The sequence below is a fragment of the Pteropus vampyrus genome, unplaced genomic scaffold, assembly GCF_000151845.1.
Source record: "Pteropus vampyrus isolate Shadow unplaced genomic scaffold, Pvam_2.0 Scaffold17, whole genome shotgun sequence".
In the NCBI taxonomy this organism is placed as follows: Eukaryota; Metazoa; Chordata; class Mammalia; order Chiroptera; family Pteropodidae; genus Pteropus; species Pteropus vampyrus.
In genome coordinates, this window is record NW_011888798.1 from 3,104,257 (window position 1) to 3,130,822 (window position 26,566).

The 26,566-nt window shown below is 33.0% G+C and overlaps 1 protein-coding gene across 1 annotated transcript in view; it reads right to left on the bottom strand.

Annotated features, from left to right (window-relative positions):
- The window catches only part of KYNU (kynureninase), a 110,585-nt gene that overhangs the window by 25,140 nt on the left and 58,879 nt on the right, over positions 1 to 26,566 (bottom strand). Inside the window, exons 8-9 of the mRNA XM_011354473.1 lie at positions 13,293 to 13,391; positions 12,432 to 12,505 (exon numbers count right to left, since the gene is read on the bottom strand). Of these exons, the coding sequence (XP_011352775.1) occupies positions 12,432 to 12,505; positions 13,293 to 13,391 (173 nt within the window). The remainder of the gene's footprint in view (positions 1 to 12,431; positions 12,506 to 13,292; positions 13,392 to 26,566) is intronic.

Sequence of the window (26,566 nt, forward strand, 5' to 3'; positions counted from 1 at the left end):
TACAAACTGAATATGAACAATAACAATTAAGATGCAATCTCATTGTACTTGGACTGAAAATTTGAACCTTTTGCCATCAAAAATTAAAAATTGAGCAGGGAGTTAATTTACTTAGAATGAAGATATTAACAGAATTTTGAGAGAAGGTGTTGGAAAAGATCCAATAAATAATAAAAAGTAAAGATTTTAATATGCTTTATGTTCTTTGAACATCATAAATTTCCTAAAAGGAGTTTCAAATAAGTATAATCAAATGGAAAGCATCACTTATTATAAAGGCATCTTGAGGCATGATATTCAGATTCAGTAAGAGAAAGTCACTAGGGATCCACTTAGATGATTTTGGATGCTAAGAATTAGGAAATGAAATATCCAAACTCTCCTTGATCTCCTTAACAAGCCTTTTGTGGCAGAAGCTCCAGTATAAATCCCTAAATATTTTATGCACTGAATTAATTTAAATTATTCTGCAAACCCTTTACCTCTCCTCACCCCATATCTCACTAAAACTAAACAAAAAAACTTATCCCAGTTTTCTTAGCCTATGTTAAATATGCAGTTCATCATCGGAGCAAAATCCAACATATAAAGAAATGAGATCACAGTCTTTTCTAAGGTACATTTGCATAAAAGAGTGCTTTCATAATGTCCTTTAATTTGAATATTTATCACCAGATATTTAATAATTTAAGTCGGTGCTTAGAAATATGTACCTGATTAGAAGTAAACTTTGTTTTTCCTTTTTCTTTTCCTCTTCCTCTTCTCTTTTCTTTTTGTTCTCTTTCCCTATGCTCTCTCTCTCTTTCTTAAGGTCACAACTTAGAACTAAATACAATTGTCTTACCATTTATGTAGCTTCAAAAATGTGTTCAATCAAACTGTTATTGCATTGCAAAAACATGGGACATTCAGGGTACAGCATAATTGTTCATTTATAAACAAAATCTGTAATAGACATTGGGGATAACGTTGATTGTCATCTTACATCCTAATGTCCTCTATAACCTAACCTCAAGTAAAAGTATATTACTTATGATCCTCATCAAATAATCATTTTTAATAGAATCAAAAGTTCCATAAAGGTTGTTTTATTCAGACAGTAAGGAGAAAGGTATTAATTCAACTAGCTTTTATATATTTTTCTTAGTATTTTCATAATAAAATTTTGGCAGCCGAATTTTAAGAAATATGTACATAGTACTTTCTCATACTTGAGAAAAGAAAAAAGAAGAGAAAATTATAATAAAGTTTGTTACAAATCTCCTGCGTTATTGCGTTTGATTGTATCTATTACAAAAAGGTAGAGCGGAAGAGAATCACCAAAGTCATCGATATGGTCAATGACATACAGATTTTCATCAGGTTGGTTTTAGATTGTTATTCCTATGCCTCATTTTCATCACCTGAGAATCAAAGAGTTTAAAATATGGAAGGGAACCTTAGAGATGTCCCAGGCATAGCTGTTTTTTTCTCCCTTTGAGCAAATCAAGACCTGGTAAGGTGAAGAGACATAAATTTTGCTCCACATGAACAATCGATCAATGGCTCGCTCTTGTCTTTAAGATACGATCAGAATTCCTTGCTTGGAACTCAAAGACTTGTGTGCTGGCCCCTGATTGAAATGCACGTAAAGCTGTCTTGCATAGAACACCCACCATTGGCTGTTGCCTTTTAGTCTAAGAGGATGATTTATCCAGTCAGCTCAACTATCTCCTCAGCAGAAGATTCTCTAACCTCTCTCTTTCTTTTGGCTACTCCTACTGAATGGTACATTCCAGGCAATGAGATTTCATTTAGGTCTGTAACCCCAATGCTTTGCATACTGCTTCTGCTTATAGTATATGCTCGAGAAGTTTTTCTTTGGTTGATAAATGAAAAAAAAAAACTGTATGACATTTGATTAATGATTTAGCATCCTTTTGCCCAAACATCGTTAATCTTTGCCTTCCCCCTGATTCTTGCCCCTCTATCCAAATATGTGTCTTTCTGATTCAGTTTTCTGTTAACTCTGTCCTTCTCATTTGCATTACCATATTTTAGATAGTGAGCAACTCATTTCTTTATGATTGCAAACAATTCTTAACTAATATTCATGTTTGTATTCTTGACCTCTTTTACAGTGATGCAACCTATCTTTTATAATAGATCCAGAATCCTACAACTTCTTATCACCTCCTCTGCTACGTCTCTGCTTTGAATTGTCACTTATTACCTACTTCATGTAATGGTTCTCCAGCAGTCTTTCAACATCCACCCTTACCCTCTTACAATCCATTCCCAAGGAAGCCACCAGAGTGAACATTTTAAAAGTTGCTATGTCATGTCAATGTTATGGCAAAACGGCCAATGGTTGTCAAGTCTTTATTGCCTTATAATAAACTGCATTTTATGGACCTCTTTTTCTCTCTAATTTCATCTACTAATCTCCAGCTTGCTCAATTTATTCCAGCCATGGGAGCCTTCTTGCTGTTCCTCAAACACAATCCTGTCTTGAAGCCCTTGATAAAATAGTCCCTCTGTTTGAAACTCTCTTCACCAGATAACTGTTTGGTGATCCCTCCCTCCTTCGCCTCTTCATCCACATCTTATTTTCCCAACATGGGCTTTCTTGAATCCCTTTTTAATACTGCACCTTGCTAAGGATCTCACATAGAGTATTCCTATATCTCTTTTTTCCTGTCTTACTTTTCCAATTGTTTACAGGACCTATCAACTTCAAATATATTTAATTTGCTCTTTGTTAGGTGTACAGTCTATCTTCCCTTCCTGGATGTAAGCTCTATGAGGACAGGGATCTTCGCTGTCTATCTGAATACCTTAAAAATTGCCTAGATTATAGCAGATGCTCAATAAATATATATATTTTTAATGAGTGCAAATATCATACAGATGCTTTTGCAGTTGTTCCTTCAGGATTAGAAGTCAAAATTCTTCCACAATGTTCACTGAAAATATTAACTTACTTTCACAAACAATTATAGACATTTTTGTTCTTTACTTTTGGTTGTTTGAAGTTTTATGCATCTATCATCAGTAAAAATGTTTCGTCCATCCTCCACTGACAGTCTTTACTAACCAATCAATCCAATTTGGATGACCAAATGAGAAATAAGGTTGGGCTTGACTTTATTAAAACTCTGCCCACGAGGAAGTAAGATCAATTTGGTAGGATTTGGATATGGTTGCAGCGGATACATAGGTCTCAGTAAATTTTTTAGGTCTTTTCTCACAGCAGAACATAATTGTTGCTTAAGTACCACACAGAGTGAGAAGAAAGGCGTGGGAAACAGAAACACAGTTACTACAGTTGCTACAGTTGCTACAGTTCAAGTCGATATTAGAATCCAAAAATAACTGTAGTTCAGGCAAAGTGAAGTTAGTGAACAGGAATAAGGAGCAAAGAAAGCAGTAGATATAAATTATAACAAGAGGCCCCCAAGAAACCCAACTAAAAAAGAGACAAAGAGTAAGGGGAATCTAAATCCAGGCAGTTGGTGACCAGCACATTTGTAGGAAAAATAAATGCATGACTTAAGTGACAGAAGCAGATTCAAAGGTGCTAATGACAAATAAAAATCTTGAAAACTGACAAAAGAGGTTGCTTCAACATGTAAATGGTACATTTATCCCTTGATGCCAGCAATCAGTCCCCAAGTATGACTATTGTAAGACTTGACATGGCCATGATATTAGGATTACAGGTAGAATACTATCAACTCAAACTTAGTAAAGACGTTCAATTTTGATTTAAAAACAAAAACAAAAACAAACAAACAAAAAACATGCATCTGTTTACAGTCTCTCTGCTCTGTTCTAAGTAAAATGATTTAACAATACCCTGAAAAATAGTTTGAGAAGGTATCACAAAGTTATTCCTTTTCTCCTCTCATTTGCTAACTCATTCTTTAAATATTGCTAAGATACAGTGCTTCTGTTGGTTCTGTTACATATTCAATTACATCTTCAAATCTTACTCAACATGAGGCTGGTTCAAATATGTCCAGTGTGCTAACAATGTGATAACCATAGTTATTAAGCACTTCCTGACATCATGACTTTTAGTTATCGAAAACTGTTTTCTGACAATCCAGAATAATATATTGTATTTAAAAGAGCTAAGTCAGTATTTCCTTGTTGTGAAAGCTTTATTAAATAAAGTCTCTGAACATTTTCTGCATATACTTATTGAAATATATTATTTTGAAATACTGATTCAGAATCCTATGAGGTTATATTGATATTAAAAGCCCCAAAACATAGAGAATATGTCTGAATTTAAGACTTTAGAAGAAATTTTTGCAATGTTAATTAAAATACTCATGAAGGAATTTTTTTTTGAGTTGTCTGCAGCTAGTTTTCATGGATATATTTGGTCTTTGTAGAAACATATGGAAATACATATTTAATTTGACAGTATTTTGCAAATCATACCCCCTTCAGAATAACTTGGAAAATAGAAATGCTTCCATATGCTAGAAGATGGTTTTTCTATTATGCTGGGAGTAAAGAAAGAGCTATATATTCAACAACAAAATTAAAATATATATATATTTTCTAGAGTTTCCTGGACTATGGAAGTAAAGAAAGATAAAAAAAAAAAAAAAGAAAGAAAGAAAACAATGGCCCTGTACTCAATTTAGAATTAATTTATAATCAATTTTTAATTTTTTTCTTAAAAAAAAAGGTCAAATGGCCATTTTCTGCTTAAGTTGTCATGGCTTGTGCCAAATCGTCCATGGCCTTGACCAAAGATGATTAGAGCAGGATTTGATATGGGGACCAACGAAAGCTATCTATACATGAACTGGTCATGATGAAGACAGAATTCAGTTCTAGAGAAAAGGGAAACTTTCATTCAATCAAATCTTCTTCTCTGGAGTAGAGTAAAAACAAGTGAACAAAGGCAAAAATGGATCAAAGTTGTTCAGACCTCGGTTCTGTGCAATGTATTACAAGTGTTCTTGTGGTGTGTGAAGTTAACCTTCCAGTCTGGAAGCCCCAGGACCCAGCGAATCTGTGTGTGATGAGCCCCATACAACATGTGTCATTGTACCAAGGCTGTTTTGGCAATCATAAAGAGCTGGATGAACACGTGTATTTTCTCAAGAAGAACAATAAAAGTTTAGCAATTACTCCTCATAGTTAATATTTAAAAAATGCAGATATCAAAGGTCACTTTAGAGATAAAATTTGAAACAATTAAACAAGAGCTGAAGCTCTTTGACAAATTATACTATTTGTGGCTGAAAAATTCATTGACCTCATATACCTTTAGAGACACTAGATGGAAATTCTAGAAAACAAATTTTAAGATTTCAAAAGATTTCAATATTCCCAAATTAATGATTATGTTATCATTATTTGAGAGTAATGATTTTCAAGCAACAATGGCTTTAATTCATCTTTTTATACTGATAATTACTATTTCAGCTTTAAGAGCCTGTATAACTTTAAAAAAAAAATCAGATTATTTACTGAATTTAGTTTTAACTGTGATCACTCCTCAGTATATAAATGTTATTTTTATGATCACAGCTTAAATTCACCACATGTGAAGATTATCTGGAAAATTTTGCATAGAAAAATTGTAAGGCAAAGAAGGTGAGGGATTCTTTTAGAATTATTGACCTAAAGTGGTTTTCAAATGAAAACAGGTGTAGGTTATATATAATTATTCCATAAATGAGTTTTCTTTAATCAGTCTGTCTTCTTTTGGATCCCTTACAAGTGAAGATTTGGAGACTAGGAGTTATGGCATGTATAACCCACTCCATGAGCATGGTTTTGGAACTAAGTGTGAGCCTAAAGCAAATTCGATTTTACTACTGTTTATAATTTTTTAAATATTGTAGAAAAGAGATGAAGAACAATTTTATGATAAGAAGCAGACATTTCAATGTTAAGTCAATAACTCAGATTCCATAAAATTTTTACTGAGTAATTTAAAAAGGAAAAGATCACTTGCTATATCCCTTTAAGAAACATCATTTAAGTAATGCTTTCTTCTTCTTTATATTTCCTTAAATTTATGAAATTAATCAAGTGAAATCTTTCTCATAGGCAACATTTTCAGCTTTCAGAGTAACAGAGTAAATTTATTCACTTTGTTAACATAGCATTTCATTTTTCGAAGGATATATATTCCTAAATTTCCCCACCACTTTGCTCAAGATTTTCGAAGCAGCTCTGAGTTAAAGTCATGCATCCCTTCACGGCTACTATAGCAGTGTCTGAGAACTCACCTAGCAATTATTAAGAAGTTACCTTGTGACATATATTTTAATTTTGTGTTACTTGTTATTTAAATCATTTATTTGCCTATTAAATGATATCTCTCCAAACAAATTGTAAGATTTTAAAATCATAGGCGATATTCTATATTTGTTTCTGCCTATGAAAGTTTCTTATACAAAAGTATGTGTTGGTTATATTTCTTCTGTCTCTTTAATTAACTCAGGATCATTCTCTTTACATGAAAAGCAATGAGCAACTTAGAAAAAACACAATTTTGTTGGAGTAAGATAAAATAGAAATTTCATCATGTTTAATTCCTGAGATTAAAAAGGTGTATGGATATATTGAAAGTCCTTATTAGTTGATGACAAATGAAATACTGGAAAAAAGCCATTTAAAATAAATCTATACTAGTAATCATACTCTTTATAATTATTATATAATTATTATAAATTAGTGTAAATTAGTATATTTATAATCATAAATTAGTATATTTAAATTAGTATATTAGTATATTAATATATTAGTATATTAGTATAAATTAGTATATTAATATATTAGTGTATCATAATTTATTATTTTAAATTAGTATATTTATAATCATACTTTTTAGTAATTTTTGAAGAAAAAATGAAATATTTGTTTGAGATGTTCTCGAAAACAATTTAACATTACCTAAAAACTTAAACTTATAATTTTATAATCTTTAAGGAGCATTTGAGATCTTGCTCATGGGCATGTGCCAGCAGTTTGGCTCAAATAAACATAAAAATTTTCAAAAATTTTTCACAATACTTAGATTAAAATTATAATATGATAATTATTAAAAAGAATACATAATAAATCTAGTTTTGATTTTTTGGTGTATTTTAATAAATGTTATAATAGCAAAAATGAATCTCTTTTATATTACATTTAACTTCTTTAGCATGACAATAAAAATGATCATTTTTACAAAAGTTTTTGAAGCATTCATTTCCTTTTAATCCCTGATATTCAAGTCATTTGCTTTTGAAGTACCGTGTCTAATTTCCTCTACTTCATCTGTTAATGGTTCCAACTCTGAAAGATTCTCATTTTTCATGATTTTGTAATTCAGCAGTTCTTGAACATCACTTGCCTCATGAAATCTTGAATCTCTTAAAAAAAATTTACTTTATAACCCAATTTCATCATGTTTTCATTGTGTTATTTGATATTCAAACATTTTATAATCAGCAAATGACTAAGATTTTTTAAAATAATAACTCAGAGATAAGTACTAATACTAATTGAGAAAAGGTGTTAGGTAAGGGCAAATTTTATAAGTGAGTAGCTCATTTGTGAATATTTCTTATCATGACAACCTTTGTTTTTCTACATTACCATGTATCTTCGGGGACTGAAGTAACCCTTTGATAATCAAGAACTCTTGCAATATATAATCAGATGAAAATAAAGGCCAAAAATTGAGCAAGTGGTAAAGCTGGAAATACAAATCGGTGTCTTCTACAAATGTCAATTGTTGAAATCATGACTGTGGATGAGATACTCCCAGAGAAGAGGACATTGAGAGAATCCATGAAACAGTGAAAGAGTAAACCTTGTGAAATAAAGTAATCATTAACATTGGTGCAGAATCAAGACAAAATGGTACACTGGAAGCTTAGGACTGTGGGAGGTCAACGTTAATGACAAAGAGGATGGACAAGTATACCTAACATGGCTGAGAGGTCAAGAAGTTGTTGCTGAGAAGTTATCCACATTAATGCTGAATACCCAACTCCAGTAACAGGCTAAAGAGGTAAATAAAACATGTGACCTGGGAGGGCTAGGTCATATTTCAAATAGAGATTCTGCGGAAACACTCGCTTAGAAACCTACTGATATTGGCCTATCCCAATTGAAAGTGCCTGGAGTCTTGTGAATTTACACATTTTGTTACTGCCACCTACACGTCCTCGTTCTTTCAGTCTTTAACAAGGAGACATTACGCAGACACTAGACAAGGATGTGAAAAGTAGTAAGTCAGAAAGGATCACTAAGAAACCAAAACGAAGTTTAAATTGTAGATAAGTTTTGGGCTATGGCATTCTCCACCACTGTCTGAAGTATGTGGAATTAAATAAACCAACTCAGCACTGCCCAGAAGAAAGGCGCATTAGATGTTCTCCTTTTATAACATTAATTGTGCAGTTAGTTGAGCCAAGCATGGTATACGCTTATAATTTTTTAAGTCTTTTTTGCCAAAATTCTTAATACTTATTTTTATCTTTTCTTAGACTTTTTGACTATTGTTTAATGTGTCTTCTCTTTTTTTTTTTCAAGTTGCCAAATGATAATAATAACCTACATTTCTGAGTTCTAAAATTTGTCTGAACCATGCACTGAAGTCAACTAACCTCTTTCACTGGTTCCTTTTAACCTGCAAATTACTTATTACAATAAAGGAGATGACTCAAGCCCTTAATGAAGTCTTTAAAATGTCATCCCTATTAAAGTCTTCAATCAAACACCTCTAGTTGATTATGGAAATGTATTGGCATGACTTGAAATTCTAGCATTTTCATCAAAGTTATTACTAAGCCCCATTACTAGCCACTCAGAAAGCTTAAAAAAAAAAAAATCTAGGATAAATGAGCACTCAAGAGATCTAGCACATGGAAATACTTGGAGGTTTATTATACCACCATGGAAAGTAAGGAAGAGCAGTTTTCCAGTATGTATGATTACACTGGACAGTGTGAAAAAGTAAATGATAGAAGGAATCTTAACAGCTCATATAATCCATTCCTATATTCATGTTAGAATCTCTCTTTAAAAAAGTGCAGGAGAAGAGAACCTTGAATTGCAGTCTATGGGTTCTTACAGAAGAATCTTTTTATGGGCTTTGGATATTTTTGAAACCACTAAAATCAAAAGGTTAAATATTAATTTAAAATGTACCAAAAAAGTCAACATTTATAAAGTTAAAAAGAAAAATTCAAAGGTATTTTAAGTACTTTTTTAGTGATACATTTCTGTCAAATTTTTACATATGAAAATATTTCTTTTCATATTCAGAGCAACAACTAACAACTTTATAGACTGAATTGAAGTCAGCCCTAAAAGGAAAAAAAAAAAAATGTACAAGATGGTGTTTACTCACTATCAATCCTTATTTAGTATAATTCTTAGCTACAAATGAAGTTTAGCATATGTCACCGGAGAGAAAAAATGATGATAAACTAGGAAAAGGTCAAATTCTAGCTGTAAATAATAGCTTCAGTTATGATGTTTAATGCAGTGGATTGACTCTGATTCCTACTCATTTTCTTTATTGGCAAAGAGTTCTTAGAAAAACTCTTAGGTCATCAGTTTGGCCAAAATGCCTATTTAAACAAACAAACAAACAAACAAACAAACAAAACGAAGTGAAATATCTTGGTAGAAATGTAATTTACCTGTTGCTTATGGAAACATCATACAAAAGATATTTTAAATTTACATACTAAATATTAAACTTTTAGAATTCAGAATTATATATCCTGGAATCTGCTCTCTACACCACGTAGGCCAGCCACTTCCATAATACTCTTCTTCCCCACGTTTATGCGTGCTTTTTAACCTTGCACCTAGAACACCTCCCACCTTGACTTCCTCCTTCATCCTGTTCTACCTCTTTTTCAAAGGCTTTGACTACACAATTATTGCCTTATAAATATATAGTCAAATGATATAAAATTAAAAATAATTTAAGTACATATACTTTAAGAATCCTTGATAAAGAATGTATGATGACCAGGAAAAGAAATGTTATTTGGATACTATTTATTTGAAATAACATGGTTAGCCACTAGATGTCATCCTTTTTTAAGCAACAAAGTCTGCAATATCATTATCAGTTATATTCCACTATAGTGTAGAAGGTAGTACCATTGGAATTAGTCATTCTGATGGAATATAAAAAGAAGCTTTAACAATAAACAAACAAACAAACAATCGGTTTTTTGAAGGAGGGTTTTGTGAGTCAAGCTTAATTTGAGTCTTGTTAGTCTCTAAAGCCAGTTAGTTAAAATGCAATAATAGTTAGTAATGTACAATTTTCAAAAAAGTTAAAAGCATGTTTTTTGTACAAATATAAAATGAACATACACAAAGATCTCATTCAACTCATTAATTAGTGAAGAAACCAGTAAGATGGTAAGTCTGGTACTAGAGAGAATTCAAGCTATGGAGACTTACAAAGTCAGTCTGTGTCAAAGGCCTGCTGAAATGAACTTGGTGATAGGTACAAAACTGCTTAATATCCTAAAGGTGACAAAACATAACCTTTGGGGTTATGTTTCCTGTTTGAGAGAAATGATCTCTACTAGGCAAAAATCTGCAAGTTACAAATGAAACTTCACAATGAGTTAACAAAGTACTTAGCTTACATGTATGGATCACATATAATGCGTAAGTGGCTGTACTTAGTGCTTTACATGCATCATCTTATTTTATTCTCGTAATAATTGACTACAGGTAGGTACTGATACTGTCTTTATTTAGGGGCTAGAACGCTGAGATGTCAAGGAACATTCTTCAGGTTATAGATCAGCAAGTGGTCATACTGAATGTGAATCTTGTCTGCCTAGATGGTCTTTCTTCTAAGATCATAAACTTAACAATTACAGCATCTAGAACATGTCGGAGTTCTATAAGATAAGGCATATGCAAGCACACTATAACCCCTTCACCCTCTTCTGCTTCTTAGCCATAAAGGGCAAATAATGATGAAAGAAATCTCGAGAGCAATAGACTGATGCTGTAAGACCAGAGCTTAACTGTCAAAACTTGCATTCTCTAGAATTTGTATAGATTACTTAAGATAACCTTGCTACCCCCACTGGCTCGTGCTACCCGCACTGGCTCATCTTTTGGGTTGATATAATACATCAAATCCTCTTTTACAATTTAAATAAGTGAAGAGTGGGAATCAGTCAGGATGAATCACCACACAAAAGCCAGTAATATCTATATACAGTCTGTATGGAAAACAAATATGCTAGGTATAACATCAATGAAGTTTGTGAAAAATAAAAAAGAGAACTTTTAAAAAATGCCTAGTATTCCTACAATATATGTTTTATATTTTTTTCAGAGAATTTAGGACAAGGGGAGAAATCTAATGTACTGACAGTTATGAGAGGGAGATTTCTGCCTGACAAATACCTATCTAAAGAGAATGCTCTGTTTAATTTTAAAACTTTAAAATCTTGAAGAATTTTTAAACATAATTAAATAAACTATAGAAAATAATCTTAAATTTCTAGGATTTATATGTGTAGAACCTCAGAAACGTGAAGCGCTCCAAGTGTTATTACTAATTCAGCTTTAATTCTTGTGAAGATTATATAACACTAAGCCAGTGGCTGAGAAGATTCAGAAAACTAATCAAACTTCATTACGTTACCTATTAAGAGTCTAGACATTCTCCTTATACTACATACTGTGCAACAACAACTATGGAAGATTCTTTTCCCCCAGAATATTATTTCTTTATCGCCATACCAGACAAAAATAAAAGAAATACTATGAGTTCCTCAAATAAAAATGTGTAAATTTGTTGGTGTATTACATTTGCATTTATACTTGCTCTATAAAAATGAAGAAAGTTACATAAAATAGAAAAGTATTGTTTTTTATATAGTCAGTGTATTGCTCAGTGTTCAGCTTCTTCAGTTTTCATAGGTTATAAAATCTTTTAGGACAGGAGATGTTCCTTACAAGACCATCATATTATGTTTCTAGCTTTAGAGGCAGATGAGATTTTTAAAAATAATAACACATCACATTTAAAAATAACAACACATCACATTTAATTAGGCACATTTCTAGTTGCCTTTGATTTACTCATTAATGTTAGAAATCTGAAATTTTCTAAAGTTTAATTTTTGGAAAAAATTAAGTAGTCTCTTTGCATTAAACCATCTCCTTCCTCTACATGATTATATGACTTTTTTAGCCTCAAAGCTTTCATTTTTGTGATTAAATTTCTTGTTCAACCAGTTGAACAATTTAACCTTGGGAAAGCATTTATTTCTGATAAACAAATCATTGTTAATAAAGTAGTAAAATAATTATAATCAATTCAGATTCTTAATGGTAGCTCCTTAAAGAATTTATGTAAATTTAGCATATTATTAATGAAAATTAATTTAATCATCATGAAAGAATAATCAAAAGATGATACTCACGCAGGTTTAATTGTGTGGGCGTGCTTTTCATGGACAAAGGCACCAGCAAGGCCTCCTGCTCCTGAATTTAAATACTGGATTGAAAATACATTAAGTTGTATGGGTTTATCTGAATATACAACAAAAACTAACAATGTAATCATACTTTTTCTTATGAAACTGACCTTTAGCCAGATCCAAATGTATGATTATTTGAGCATTTATGATTAAACAAAATTTTGGGTTACTTTGTTTAAAGAAAAACAAATGAAACATAGCATTATTAATTGAGTATAAATAGCTATTACTTTTTGGCCAAATTTTGTCCTAACTAGTAGATAATGGTTTTACTGAAGTTAATCTAATTTCAAAACACAATACTTTCAATTATTTTGTCACAAAAATATTTAAATAATAATCAAAGTATTATATTTTAAAAACACTTAAATTAAAATAAAATTAGTTTCATTTTCATGCTCCTTGTCAATTAAATTGTCTACAAATAAGAATTATCTTACATATGTAGACATTTCACAAAGTATCAAAAACAAAACAAAATAAACTCAGAACCTAATCAATTTGAATTAAGTTTTAAGTGTGGAGCTCTTTTCCAGAACCCCCTAACTTAAAAAAAAATTTTTTTTTTTAAATAGCAGCCAGGGAATTGAAGGAATAAGTACTCTATAGGGAATAGAAACACCAGAATTTAATCATACAATTCTATTGTATGACTCTACAATGAACTAAAACCACAAAATATCCTAATAAAAGAAATGGAGAAAAGTAATTCAAATAGTTAAAAATGGTCATCTATTCATTTTTTTTATTTAGGTTAAAGTTAATGTGGAATAAAAGGATGTAAATATATTAACCAGTTTGTACCTTGTAGGAGCACCAGCAGGCAAAATCAACTCCCCAGTCATGTAAGTGGAGTTCAACATTTCCAACTGCATGTGCTAGATCAAAGCCAATGAAACAACCCTGGGGGGGAACATAATACCAAGTTTTAAATTTGCTTAATGATTAAAATAGTAAGTACAAATATCTTTAAGAAAATCTTTGACAAACTGCTGTACCGTAAATATGGTTCACCCGTTAGTGCAGTGGTTTACTATGTGTAAATCACAAACATTGGGCATTCCCAAGACCCTCTTAGGTCTAAATAGTTTTCATAATATAAAGACATTATTTGCCTTTGTCACTGTGTTGACATTTGCACTGATAATGCAAAGGTAGTGACAGGTAAAACTACCGGCAACTTAGCATAAATCAAGGCGGTGGCACCAAATAGTACTGGTAGTCATTGCATATCAAAGCCATTCAGTTGCAGGGAAAAAAAATAATTTCATTTAAAAGTCTCCTTGGTAAAGCTGTAACATGATAAATTTTTATTAAATCTCAATACCTAAATTCTCATATTTTTAAGGTTTAAGATGGGATTTATGTATAAAACATTTGATTACATTCCGAAGTAAGATGGTTGTCTCAACATAATGCACTTATGATATTATTTGAGTTGCAAGCTGAACAAGCCACTGTTACTTGATAATTTTTTTTTTTTTAAATGAAAGAGAAACTGATAGACAGTAGTGTGAGCCGCATGAGTCTGTCAAGTCAAGGAAAACAAAGAAAAAAAGTAGTTTCCAAGAGAAATTAGAACTTGGAAAATTTGTATTCATTTCTATGAGGATGACCCCTTCCCAGGATTTAAAGATATTTCTGATGAGCTTAGTAGTAATATCTAATTTTAAAATAATGTATAATAAGTTATGTAAATATTTGAAAAATATTCATACTTAGTGAACCAATATTTTCCAAATGACAATTGCTTGATGTTACATATCATGGATAAAAGAGCTCTTCAAAATGCAAAACCAACCAATGGATTTTAATGTAAGAAAGTACAGAAAGTTTAGTAATTGGTTTTACATTCCACACTATAACTCCTAAGTTCTTACTTGTTAAATTTTGAGTATTATCAAAAAATATTCACAATTAACTGAAAAGCCTGTTGAACTACTTCTGCTTTTTCTGACTATATATCGGCACAAGGGCTAATTTTCTTTATTCTTCACAAAGAAAAAGAAAATTAAGAGATTGAATGCAGAAGTAGATATAAAAAATCAGCTGTCTTCTGTTAAATAAAACAGTAAACAGATTTGCTAAACATAAAATATTATTTTGTTTATTTCAGAAAATATAGTTTTGTCTCTCTAACAATATATTATTTATGTTAATGTGTAATGGGTTTGTTATTGCTATTCTAAAATAAAATAAATACATGCATGTTAAAATTCTGTTTTAATTACAAACACAGGTCCTCTATGATTTTTAAGAGTGTAAAAGTTTTGCATTACTAAAAAGTTCGAGAACATCTGCTTTAGTGTATCCTATCAACCTGAAAGAATTAATAGAAGTTTGCAGTTTATCACTTAATCACATGTCACGTCCATATTTAATTTAATCAATTCAAGTGTACACGTGCTGTGGTAAATTGCCTTAATGGTTTTAGTTCTTTGTCTTTTTTTGTATCCTTGTCCTTTGCCATGTCACTTCAGTTCCACCCACTGTGGGCAGGGCTCAATTCTCTGCCTCTGTGATTAACCGGATGAATTATTTTGATCAGTGTAATGTCAGCACATGTAATGCATGCAAGCAGAATCCCCAAAGCTTTTGAGTGCTTGCCCTCTCTTTCCCTTTGCCATTTCCGTGAAAATAACTAGTCTGGGCCAACTGGCTGGCCCAGATGGAAAAAGAAAAAAATGTGAATTAAAATCACCATTCCTGAACTCAGCATAGCTCTGCTGGTCTCCCCATCTCCCTTTAGTTAGCTAGAGGTGCATAAGGGAGCTCAGCTGAGACTAGCAGGATCCCTGAGACCAACTCCTGCCAAGATCAGCCGACACAAAGTTGACCAATAAGATACGATGCTGTTTTTGATTCTACACTGTGTTCTCCCTACTGATGTGAGACATGAACAGTCTCTTACTATCTAACTCTATTCTGTTTTAGCTATTTATTTGTATGGCTTCACATGTTTTGTATCTCTGCCTAGTAGAAGTCAGTGTATTAGAAACTGATCCTCTGTTTCCACTAAGTTTCCAGAAGGATAACCTGGAGCAGTAAATTTTTATTCTCCCAAGTGTACCCAAGTAGCAACTTTCTAATTTAATGGCTTACTGTCAAACCATTTAGCTTTCTGCATATCACAATTTTAAAAGTTTTACTTAGAGAACATAGTGATTCATTCCACATTGACAACTTTGTCCATGAACATGAATTAAAAAATAAACTTATCATTAAATGAGGATGATACTTTACTTTGCAAAAATGTTTTACCTCTAAATTCTATTCTTAGCTTACTAAGTACACAGATAATAATTGCATTCTCAAAATTTTAAATTTCCTGCAGCTTTGAAGAAACATGTCTATCGATTGAAGCTTTTGAGGGAAGCAATTGCAGAGAGATCAGTTTTAGATTGTTTTACCTCTTAACATTAACTAACTCCAAATTGCTATTACAGGTATTTTCCCTAGAACAGAAGGATATAAACTATGATCTCTTTTTAATATAAAGTTACATATGAACACAACAATCTCCTTTGTTTAAATATTGTCTATGTCTACTTTTATAAGCAGAATTGAGTAGTTGCAATACAGACTATATGTCTGACAAGTCTAAAATATTTAATATCACCTGTTGCAGAAAAGATTTACTGACCCCTACCCTATAGCTTAGTTTCTGTAAAGAAAACTCAATATATTGAAGAGTCAGTTAATTGGAAACCTTGCTCATTATAATGTTGTCAGAGCTAGCTTCGCATTAAAAAAGTTTTTACTACTACTACATAATTAATTAGTTTTTTTTGACTGTTTCTCACAAAAAAATAAGCAAGCAATACATGTCATAAAAATACAACAGATGTTCCATACTAAAAGAAGTTTTGTGAGTGATAGGAAAGAAATACAATTAATCTCTATCAAAATTTAGAGATTATCAAAACCTGGGTTTGCAGACTAATGTTTAGGTTCAATACACACACACGCGCACGCGCACACACACACACATTTGTTTATATATATGTTTGAAATACTGGCAAGAGGAAAGTTACCCTCATCCAAATATATGGATTTTTTTAATAATATTTTTTATTTTTCAATTATAGTTGACATGCAATATTATATTAGTTTCAAGTGTACAATATAGTGATTAGACATCCATATAACTCACAAAATGATCACCTCAATAAGTCTAGTACCCATCTGACACTGTACATAGTTATTACAATATTATTGACTATGTTCCTTATGCTGTACTTTATATCTCCATGACTATTTTGTAACTACCAATTTGTACTCCTTCATCCTTTCCCTTTTTCTGACCTCCAGCCACTCTCCCATCTGATAATCCTCAAAAATGTTCTCTGTATGTATGAGTTTGTTTCTGTTTTTTGTTGTTGTTGTTGTTGTTGATTTTGTTCTTTAGATTTCACATGTATGTGAAATTGTATGGCATTTGTCTTTCTCTATCTGACTTACTCCACTCAGCACAATACCCTCTAGGTCCATCATGAAATATTCACAATTAACTGAATTTACTTTCAGTTTGTGTGTGTCTTTTAATCTGAAATGAGTCTTTTGTAGGCAGCATATGTAAGGGTCTTGTTTTCTTAACCATTTGGGTACCCTCTTTTGATTGGAGCATTTAATAATTTTTCACTTGAAGTATTTTTAATAGATATGTAATTATTATCATTCTTTATTCATAGTTTTGATACATATTTTTTCTTCTTCTTAAAGAAGTCCTTCCAACATGTCCTGTAATACTGGCTTGGTGGTGATGAACTCCTTTAGCGTTTTCTTGTCTGGGAAGCTCTTTATTTGTCCTTTGATTTTAAATAATAGCTTTACTGGGTATAGTAATCTTAGCTGTAGATCCTTTCTTTTCATCACTTTGAATATTTCCTACCAGTCTCTTCTGGCTTGCAAAATTTCTGCTGAGAAATCACCTGGCAGTCTTATGGGATCTCCCTTGTAGGTAACAAATTGTTTTTCTCTTTTGGCTTTTAAGATTCTGTTTGTTTTTAACCTTTGGCATTTTACTTATGATGTGTCTTGGCATGGACCTCTTTAGAATCATCTTGTTTGGGATCTCTCTGAACTTCCTGGGGTTGTATGTCTATTTCCTTCATAAGGTTAGGGCAGTTTTCCATCATTATTCCTTTAAATAGGTTTTCATTTTCTTGTTCTCTCTCTTCTCTTTCTGGTACTCCTATGATATAAATGTTGTTACCCTTAATGTTGTCCCAGAGGCCCATTAAACTATCCTCATTTTTTTTTGGATTCTTCTTTCCTGTCGCTGTTCTGATTGGGTGTCCTCTGCTACCCCATCCTCTATGTTACTGATTTGATCCTCCGTTTCATCCAATCTGTTGATTCCCTCTAATGTACTCTTCATCTCAGATGTTGTATTCTTCATTTCTGACTGGTTCTCTTTTATGTTTTCCATATCTATTTTTATTTTGTCTATCTTTTTTTTAAAGTTCTCACCGAGTTCATCCGATCTACCCCTAAATTCATTGAACATCCTTATAACCAGTGTTGAACTCTGTATCCAGTAGATTGCTTATCTCCATTTTGTTTGGTTCTTTTTCTGGAACTTTGTTCTATTCTTTTATGTGGGACATGTTTCTTTGTCTCCTCATTTTGGCTACCTTCCTGTGTTTGCTTCTGTGTTAAGTAGGGCTCCTTAATCTTCCGGTCTTAGTAGAGTGGCTTTATGTAATAAATGTTCTGTGGGGTCCACTGCCACAGTCTTCCCTGGTCACCTGAGCCATGTGCTAAAGGTGTGTCCCTTGTGTGGGTTGTATGTGCCTTTCTATTGTAGTTGAGACTTCGTTGCTGTTTGCACAACGATGGGAGAGATTTGCCCTTGGGTTGATTGCTTGTGAGAATTGGCCAGTGAGGGATTGAGCCTATGGAGCAAGATTCAGTTCATCAGGGCTCTGGTGCCTGCTCAGTCTGCTATTTAGATATGTCCTCCACAGATGCAGCCCTAGGTGGTGTCTAGCTCTGGTAAAGCAAGCCACTGGATATGCTGGCCCAAGGGCCTCCTATGAGGGTCCCAGATGCAGGCTAAGTTCAACCACAGCCTGTGCACAGCCAGAGCTACCTAGTAAGAGTCACAAGGCAAACCGCAGATGGTTGCCACCCATTCTGGGCTTATAGGCATCTCAAGAGGCCAAGCCAGGAACTGAGGCTGGCTGCTGCTAGTGTCAAACTTGGAGCTGCTCAGCAAAAGGTACAGGGTACATTGAAGCCAGAAGCTGTTTCTTTGGGTTTTATGAGCCTTTGATAGATTTTGAGAAAGTCTGCAGCATGAGCCAAGGCAGGCTATTTGTATGAAATAAACCACTGGATGCAGCTTGGGTGGAATCGCAAGAGTCTTAGGGAATTACCTAGGTGAAGTGACCTGTGTTATCCAGGTTGATGAAGACTGAGGTATAGAGGCTGCCTGTGTCTTCGTGCTGGGAGTGAGGAGGGCTCAACAAAGGAACAGTGAGTACTGCTAGCACTTCTGTCCAGGAGAAAGCTGCCCTTCCAGCCTCAACCTGAAGCCCAACAACTCAGTGTCTCTCTGTATGTCACTGTCACTCCTCAAGCAGCTGCCCCAGTGTGAGAGCCCAGAGCGAGTGAATCTGTTAGTAAGTCCAGGCATGGCCCTTTAAAAGGAATGTCGGCAACTCCTGCAGCCCTCCATCTCACTCAGCCACAACCCTTGCTGGTTTTCACAGCCAGAGGTTGTGGGGACTTTTTATCCTGACACTGGAACTCTGCTCTGAGAAGCCCAGTGTAGGTCCAAAACTCCTTGCTCCTCAGGGGAAAGGTGGGGGCTCTGTAGCCAAGATAACTCTATTCTCAACTGTCACACGTGGTTGTGGGACTGGGTCATTTTATATCTCCACTCCCTCCTACAAATCTTGGGGTGACCTCTTATTTGTGTCCTCAGTTGTAGGACTTCTGTTCAGCCAGACCTCAGGAGACTCCCAGTGATGGTTGCTCTGTAGTTTCATTATAATTTTGCTATGGTCGTGAGAGGAGGCATGCACAGCATCTATCTTCTATATACTCTTGAATGGTCTCCTGTTTGTTTATATTTTAAGATACAGTTTTAATAGTGAAATCCTATTTCAGAAAGAAAATTCTGAATTTGAAAATTTTTTCTCAACATTTTTAATTAAAGCATTGATTTTTTATGAAACAATTTTTACAACTTAATTTTTAATAGATATTTATTTACAACTCAGAATTTCTTAGAAAAATCAAGGAATAGAAAAGGCAGCACTTTCATTTTATTATCAATTATTTATAAAGAATGACGCAATGAACCATGAAACTTTACCTACCTTATCTTGTTATTAAAAGCCCTGTGGTCACATCTGTGGTACCACATCAAAAAAAAAAAAAAAAAAAATTCCTGCGGCTCCTATAATGTTTTAATGCATGTACAATTCTTTCCCCATGGATAGCAGAAAACGTTAATTATTAAAATGTAACCATTTTTAGGAAAGCCCTAGAAGATACAAACTTGATCTCACCACAAAGTGATTTTACAAATGTTTCACTAGATGGCAGCATCATAAAAATAAAGAAATAACTAATAATTCCCTAACTTCTCTATGGCCATCCAGTTAATATTTTTAGTATTTTATTTATAAAAGTAGGTAAAACAATATGATTAGGAAAAAATATAAATTCCAAACATGAGTATCTACTTTATGAAAAATTTTATATTAACAAATATTTTAACAGATTTTTATTAAAATTATCCACAAGAGCTCACACTCATATTGCTACAACCACATAGAACCATAGATAGCAGTGTTCAGTCACTTTGCTTTAGAGTCAATCCCTAAACTATTAAAATAGTCTTCTAATAGTCTGCGTACAGTGGTTTATTTCATTCTGAATATTTCCAGCCTGCCTGCCTCCAATGAGCTTTCTAAAATCACACATTCAATTAATTATAAGACTCCCTGTGTTCCTCCAAAGATCCTCCCTTTAACTTCGGAATGTAACTTATTTTCCTTGGTATGACTTTATGATCTGGTCTTTTTCGACTTTCTTGTCTCAGGTGCCTCATATCTACCTCTCTCTGTTTGCATAAACCTTTCTTTCTAGGGTATTGTGTCCCTCCTCATTTGCCTAGATAGCTCAGATTTTGATTACAGGATAACTTCTATGGAAAAATTTCTTTGCCAAACACTCTTCTTTCTCATCTTCCAGACCTATTTGTATAGATCTCTTGAAGCAATTTTCCAATTAATTATCTTCTACTTTTACACAATATGAACCTAAATAATTGTTGAATAAATAAATAAAGAACAAATAATGTCATATAATTGTTAATACATATTCTCTAAACTGATGTTAAATCTCAAAAGAATATTATTTGAGGTCTTTTGTTTCTGTTGTAATTTTATTACATAAGCTATTCGTTCAGACAGCTTTTACAATGAAGTTTCTTGGACAATTAACAGTAGTTTGAAAATGTTCAAAATCCCACTCAATAAAGCAAGAAATATCATGTTTTTGTCTTTGCCACCTTCTTTAGTACAATAATAAATAACATTTATTTTTGAGCAGTGGAATATTATTACACAGAGGGCCTGTGCTGAGATTTCCAGGTGAAATGCTAGCTCACTAACTCTCAAATTTGATTCATTATTTGTCTATTAAATATGGAAAAGTACAGTTTAATGTTTTTCCAAGTAGTATTAAAATCCTGATTACTTTATTGATTCATTCTATAACAGATTGACTTTGAACTGATATTTTAGTTTGTTCTTTCTTCACCAAAAAAATGTTATAAATTATAGAAATCATCGGTAAGTAGCAGATTTGGTGTTAAAAAGGATAATTATACAAGATAAGATAGTTGTAGTTATGCACAAAGCTGATAGTCAGCTGGTATGCATTGGTATGCTCATATAATTGTTAAAGTAATAAAATACTTAAGGGAGGTAAGTAGCCTTTGTCCTGAGCCACTTGAGTAAACCACCCATGGTTGTAGGCCCCACGGAACCTGGGAGATTCCTGCAAGAGGTGCCCGCTAACTACTCTAGGTCCATTCATAAATACTAGCCTCTGCAACTTCCCTGCTCAGTAAAGATCCAGACTCTAGTGGATGCCCTTGGCAGTGGCACTAGCATCATGGCCTGTAAATTATAAGTGCCTCTATGTCCCTTCAAGTCTGGTAATGAGTGTGGCCTTGTCATGGCTGTTTGTGGGAACTACAGTTTCCACACCACATCATTCAGATCTTTAAGTATTCTCAACATTGCTCCTGTTTTGATACAAGTGCCATAGGAAATAATCAAAGAACTGAAGTGCTATAAATTTATATCACCTTAAAAAGAAAAAACGATAGAAAAATGTGAAGAAAGTGAACAAAAATAGTTATAGTATAACTCTGTACACGTACGTGTGTGTGTGTGTGTGTGTGTTGGTTAACTCTATATAGATGGTATAAACAAATGGTGGACTAACAATAATAGGTTGAATAGTTAGTTCTCATCTGATCTTAGGATTTTCCAAAAAAATTCTTAATTATGGAGTTGTTGAATAGTACTTGGGGCAGGTGAGAATAAAAAAAAGGAATATGAAAGCTGGTAGAGTTTCTTTCCACAGTCTTGAAGCACTTAACTTTCAAAATTCATTCAAGTACTATGATTCAAAAACATGCATAGATGCTAAGTTAGAAAAAAATATTATCTAAAAAAGATCTTTATAATAAAAGCCTGTACTCTCCTGTCAATATTTCATTCTAGAGTGAACTTTAATTCTAGAAGTTCTTCCTTTTGTCCAGCCTAAATTTATTATGGTTTTCACTTTTTTTTTCTTTTCATTTAACTCCATAGTTATAAGCAGGAACTAAGCATTATTTCTTGTATTATGTTCATTCTGTACTTAAAGTCAACATTATTTGTATCACAATTTCCTTCCAAAAATTCTATAAAACAGTTATCTACTCTTTTTTGAAGTAGTATGGTAAGTCTTCACTTATTTGTGCCAATAGTTTAATGAAAATAGCAGTTCCTTATTATTAAAACTTAAGACAATACAAAATGACAAGAAACATACAAATAAAAAGGAACAAGATGTAATCTTTCAACTAGAGCAACAAGAAATTTTTTCAGAAATCAAATAGCGTGGCAATCAGAATCAAAGTTTAAAATTTTTTGCAGAGCAGAACCTGAATGCTACTCAAAGTTATTTTAGTCCTGACCAGAAAAATGAATAATCAGCATATGTATGAAAAAAAAATACACAAAATATTCCAATCCAAAAGCTAGCCATCTGATAATCAAATCTAAATGTTCATATTAAAGTTCAACAGCAAATGGGAACAGAAACAAGGAAAACCGAGAGGGTTATCCTAGGCCATTTGTTGAATTACTGCAAGATTAAAGTCTGATAATTTCAAATGTATTTTCTATCGAAATATTTTTTAAAGTGCAAGTGTATAGGAAGGATGATATCACAAGTAACCCTTACCCTACATAAGTTAAGAAAATTCCCACATTGTCCTAGAGCTATTGATTGAAGGCATTTATATCAATATGTATTTACAGAGGAGACAATACAATTTCTTGAGAATAATCTGCAACTCAGCTACCATTAGAGAGCTCATTGAACTTCCTGCTGAAATTCTCTCATGTCATGTAGATTAGTTTCCCAGTCATATAGGAGTTTGTAACCTCTTCTAATTAGAGGGAGACCTCCTGTGCATACTTGTAGGCCATTGAAGAGCTACTAAAAGGAATGATAATGGGGCCATCACTGGTGGGCACTATTGTCAGTGGAGCAACTGCCCGAGAGACCCACCAGAAAGAGGTCTAGGGAAGCCAGTGTCTAGGGGTATCTCTTAAAATGAGCAGTTGGAAGGAGTGGGTTCGAGGCTCTAAGATGTGGCACTGCTGAATGCTGGCACTAAACAGAATCCCAATCAGCAATAATTCTGATTCCTACCTTTGACATCTATGGGCAAAGTAAAAATTGTGGATTTTTGGTATTCTTTGAAGTGAAGAGACAATTGCATCAACTCTAAAGACAAAGATCTCAGGTACCCAAGAAAAGAAATGACCAAAAAAAGAGGGCTATGTATGCAAATATGTGGGTTTTTTTTTTACTTTTCTATGTGTTGCGACCTCTTTGCCATTACATAGTTAGTTTACATATATAAAAATAAACAATATGGTGGAAAGAAAGGTGTGGTGCCAGCCAGAAACTAGACTCCAATTCTAGCCTTTATTGGCTGGCTAAGACACCTTCCGCAAGAGTTTAACGTCTCTCAGACTCAATTTCCTCAACTAAGCCATAGTTCGAGCTTACTGTCAGCATTGCTGAGAAGATTGGAAATATTACATGTCAAGTGATTGAAGCCCAGAAGCCCATCAACAGTACATATAATTGTTCACATTTGTACAAAACACTATTGCAGAAGCTAGATTTACCCTTTTAGCCTGGCTTTCTTAAAGTAGATATTCATTAGACTGGTAAATCCAGAGATGAGATAGGAGGTGGGGAGCATGGGATATTTTGCTAATAAAACTTAAGGGGAATTTGTTAGTTAAGAAGGTATGACTCAGAGCTAACTGCTACATGGACAGAAAGAGTGAGATATTTGGGAGAGAGGAAAAGCAAAAAGATCTTAAGACCCCAAAGAATTGAGTGATTTGCAAGTGAAAATATCCTGCTATCTAAGAGTGTGTTTTCAAGAGCAAATTTCAGGGTTTTTTTTTTTTACATGAAAAACAGTGACCATCTTTTCTATTTATTGTCAGTAGTAAGCACAAAAGTAAAGGGGGAGAACCAAACAAATCGAGTAGCAGTGTTCTCTTTTAGAGTCTTTCTCCAGTTGGCAAAGATCTCACACAAAATATTGTTTGTTTAATTTATTCCAGATACCCAAGATGAGAAAAACAACTCAAAGTAATTTTTCCAACTTAATTTAGTTCATTTAATATTTAATGACTTAATGAAGCAGTCTGCATGTCCTAAGTCAAAATTTACCAAAAAAGTATTTTAATTTTTAGAGTAACTAAAAATTAAGTAATTCTTCAATTCTTCTATAAGTAATTCTTCAATTTTTTTCTGATTCTATTTAAATGGGAACAGAGTTGTGCTTTTTGTGCAATATGTGAGCCAAAAAATTAGCCTGATCCACTTTTGCTGATGCACAAACACTATTCACATGTTTGTGTTTAAGGATATGACAGTGTGTAAGGCACTAGCCTCAATCAGTCATTGAACAATCTACTGACATAAGCTTTTTAAATTAGAGAGTTAAGATAGGCATAGAAATAATTATAAGACAGTACAAAAGATAGCCAATAATACATTCCCCAGCATGCTATAAAAAATACAACAGAAAGACAGATTTAGCCTGACACAGAGAGCACAAAAATTTTGATGAAGTTCAAGGATTGTACATTCATGGTTCTACACGAGTTAGTCAAGTAACATACGAGTTTGGTCTCTAAGAAATACTTCACTTCACCTTTTATTGTAAGAATACTGCAACATAAGCAAATATATATGTCAGCTGTCACTATGCTTCAATGTTGGGTTCGATAGGTACGAGTGGAGTTGTTTTGGATTGCTTGAATTCTAGCTAATGGGCAGAGCTGTTACTCAGCCTTGCCATGCATTATTCTCCAGGAATGACGGTCCAGTGTTGACAAACTTCTAATTTTTCAGAATATATCTGGAAATAGAAGTTTTTATAAGAAAGGTCCTGATATTCTATTGTTGGCGTTTGCTTAAAAACTTTTAAACATACAATATTTATGTATACAAAGAGGGTTAAACAAAGCAAATCTCTAGGACAGATTGTAAACTGTCCTAGAGGCAGGTAGTGGTACAGCTGGAGTGGAGGAAGAGAATTACATATGGTAATTGTAGGTGGAGGGAAAACTAATAATAAAAGCACACACAGAGAGAATATGATATCTGGGCAGGGAACATATTAAATGCTTAGTTTAGCTGCAAAATAAGTTATGCAGTGAGCAAAGGAAACTGTGATATTGATAATTTAGTATGTAAAATCAGAAAAGGCTAAAGTGATTTAGACTCTTTTCCATAAATGGTAGAAGAGTAATAGTCGTTATATGGTAGAAATGCAAGATAGGGCATCAAATAGGAGATATACAAGTCCAATCACAATCTTCTCAACAATATGTAGTTGACTTCTTGGATGTGTGGTGACTTTTGACTTTTACTTATCTATTTTTATCTGTCTGTCCTGTTACAAAGTGGACTTAAAGCAACTATCTAGTTTATCAATTATATGGTAATAATACTTAGGAGAGAGACCCATTTAGATGTGAGACAAAATATACTCTTTTCTAAAATATATATTTTAGTGGTTTCTATGCCAATCTAACATAGACACATAGATCAATAGAATCAGAGAGCCAGAAAAAAACTTTCATATATATGGTCAATTATCCTATGAGAAAAGAGATAAGATTATACAATGGGGAAAAGACAGTCTGTTTAATAAACGGTGTTGAAAAAACTGGACAATTAAATGCAAAAGAATAAAACTGGACCACTATCTTACACCACATAAAAAAAATAAATTCAAAATAGATTAATGACTTGAACATAAGACCTAAAACCACAAACTTCCTACAAGAAAACAGGCAGTATACTCTTTGACATTGGGCTTAGCAATATTTTTAAGGGACTAGTCTCCACAGGCAAAGGCAATGAAAGCAAAAATAAACAAATGGGATTACATCAAACTAACAAGTTTTTGTACAGCGAAAGATGTCATTAACAAACTGAAAGGACAACCTACTGAATAGAAAAAGATACTTGAAAAAGCCAATAAAGGGTAAATATCTAAAATATACAAAGAATTCGTAAAACAAAACAAAACAAAACAAAACAATCCAATTAAAAAAAAAGGAAGATGACCTGAATAGATATTGCTCCCAAGAGGACAGACATATAGATGGCCAACAAGCATATGAAAAGATGCTCGACATCACTAATCATCAGGGAAATACAAATCAAAACCAAAATGGGATATCACATCACATCTGTCAGAATGGCTATTATCAAAAAGACAAAAAATAACAAATATA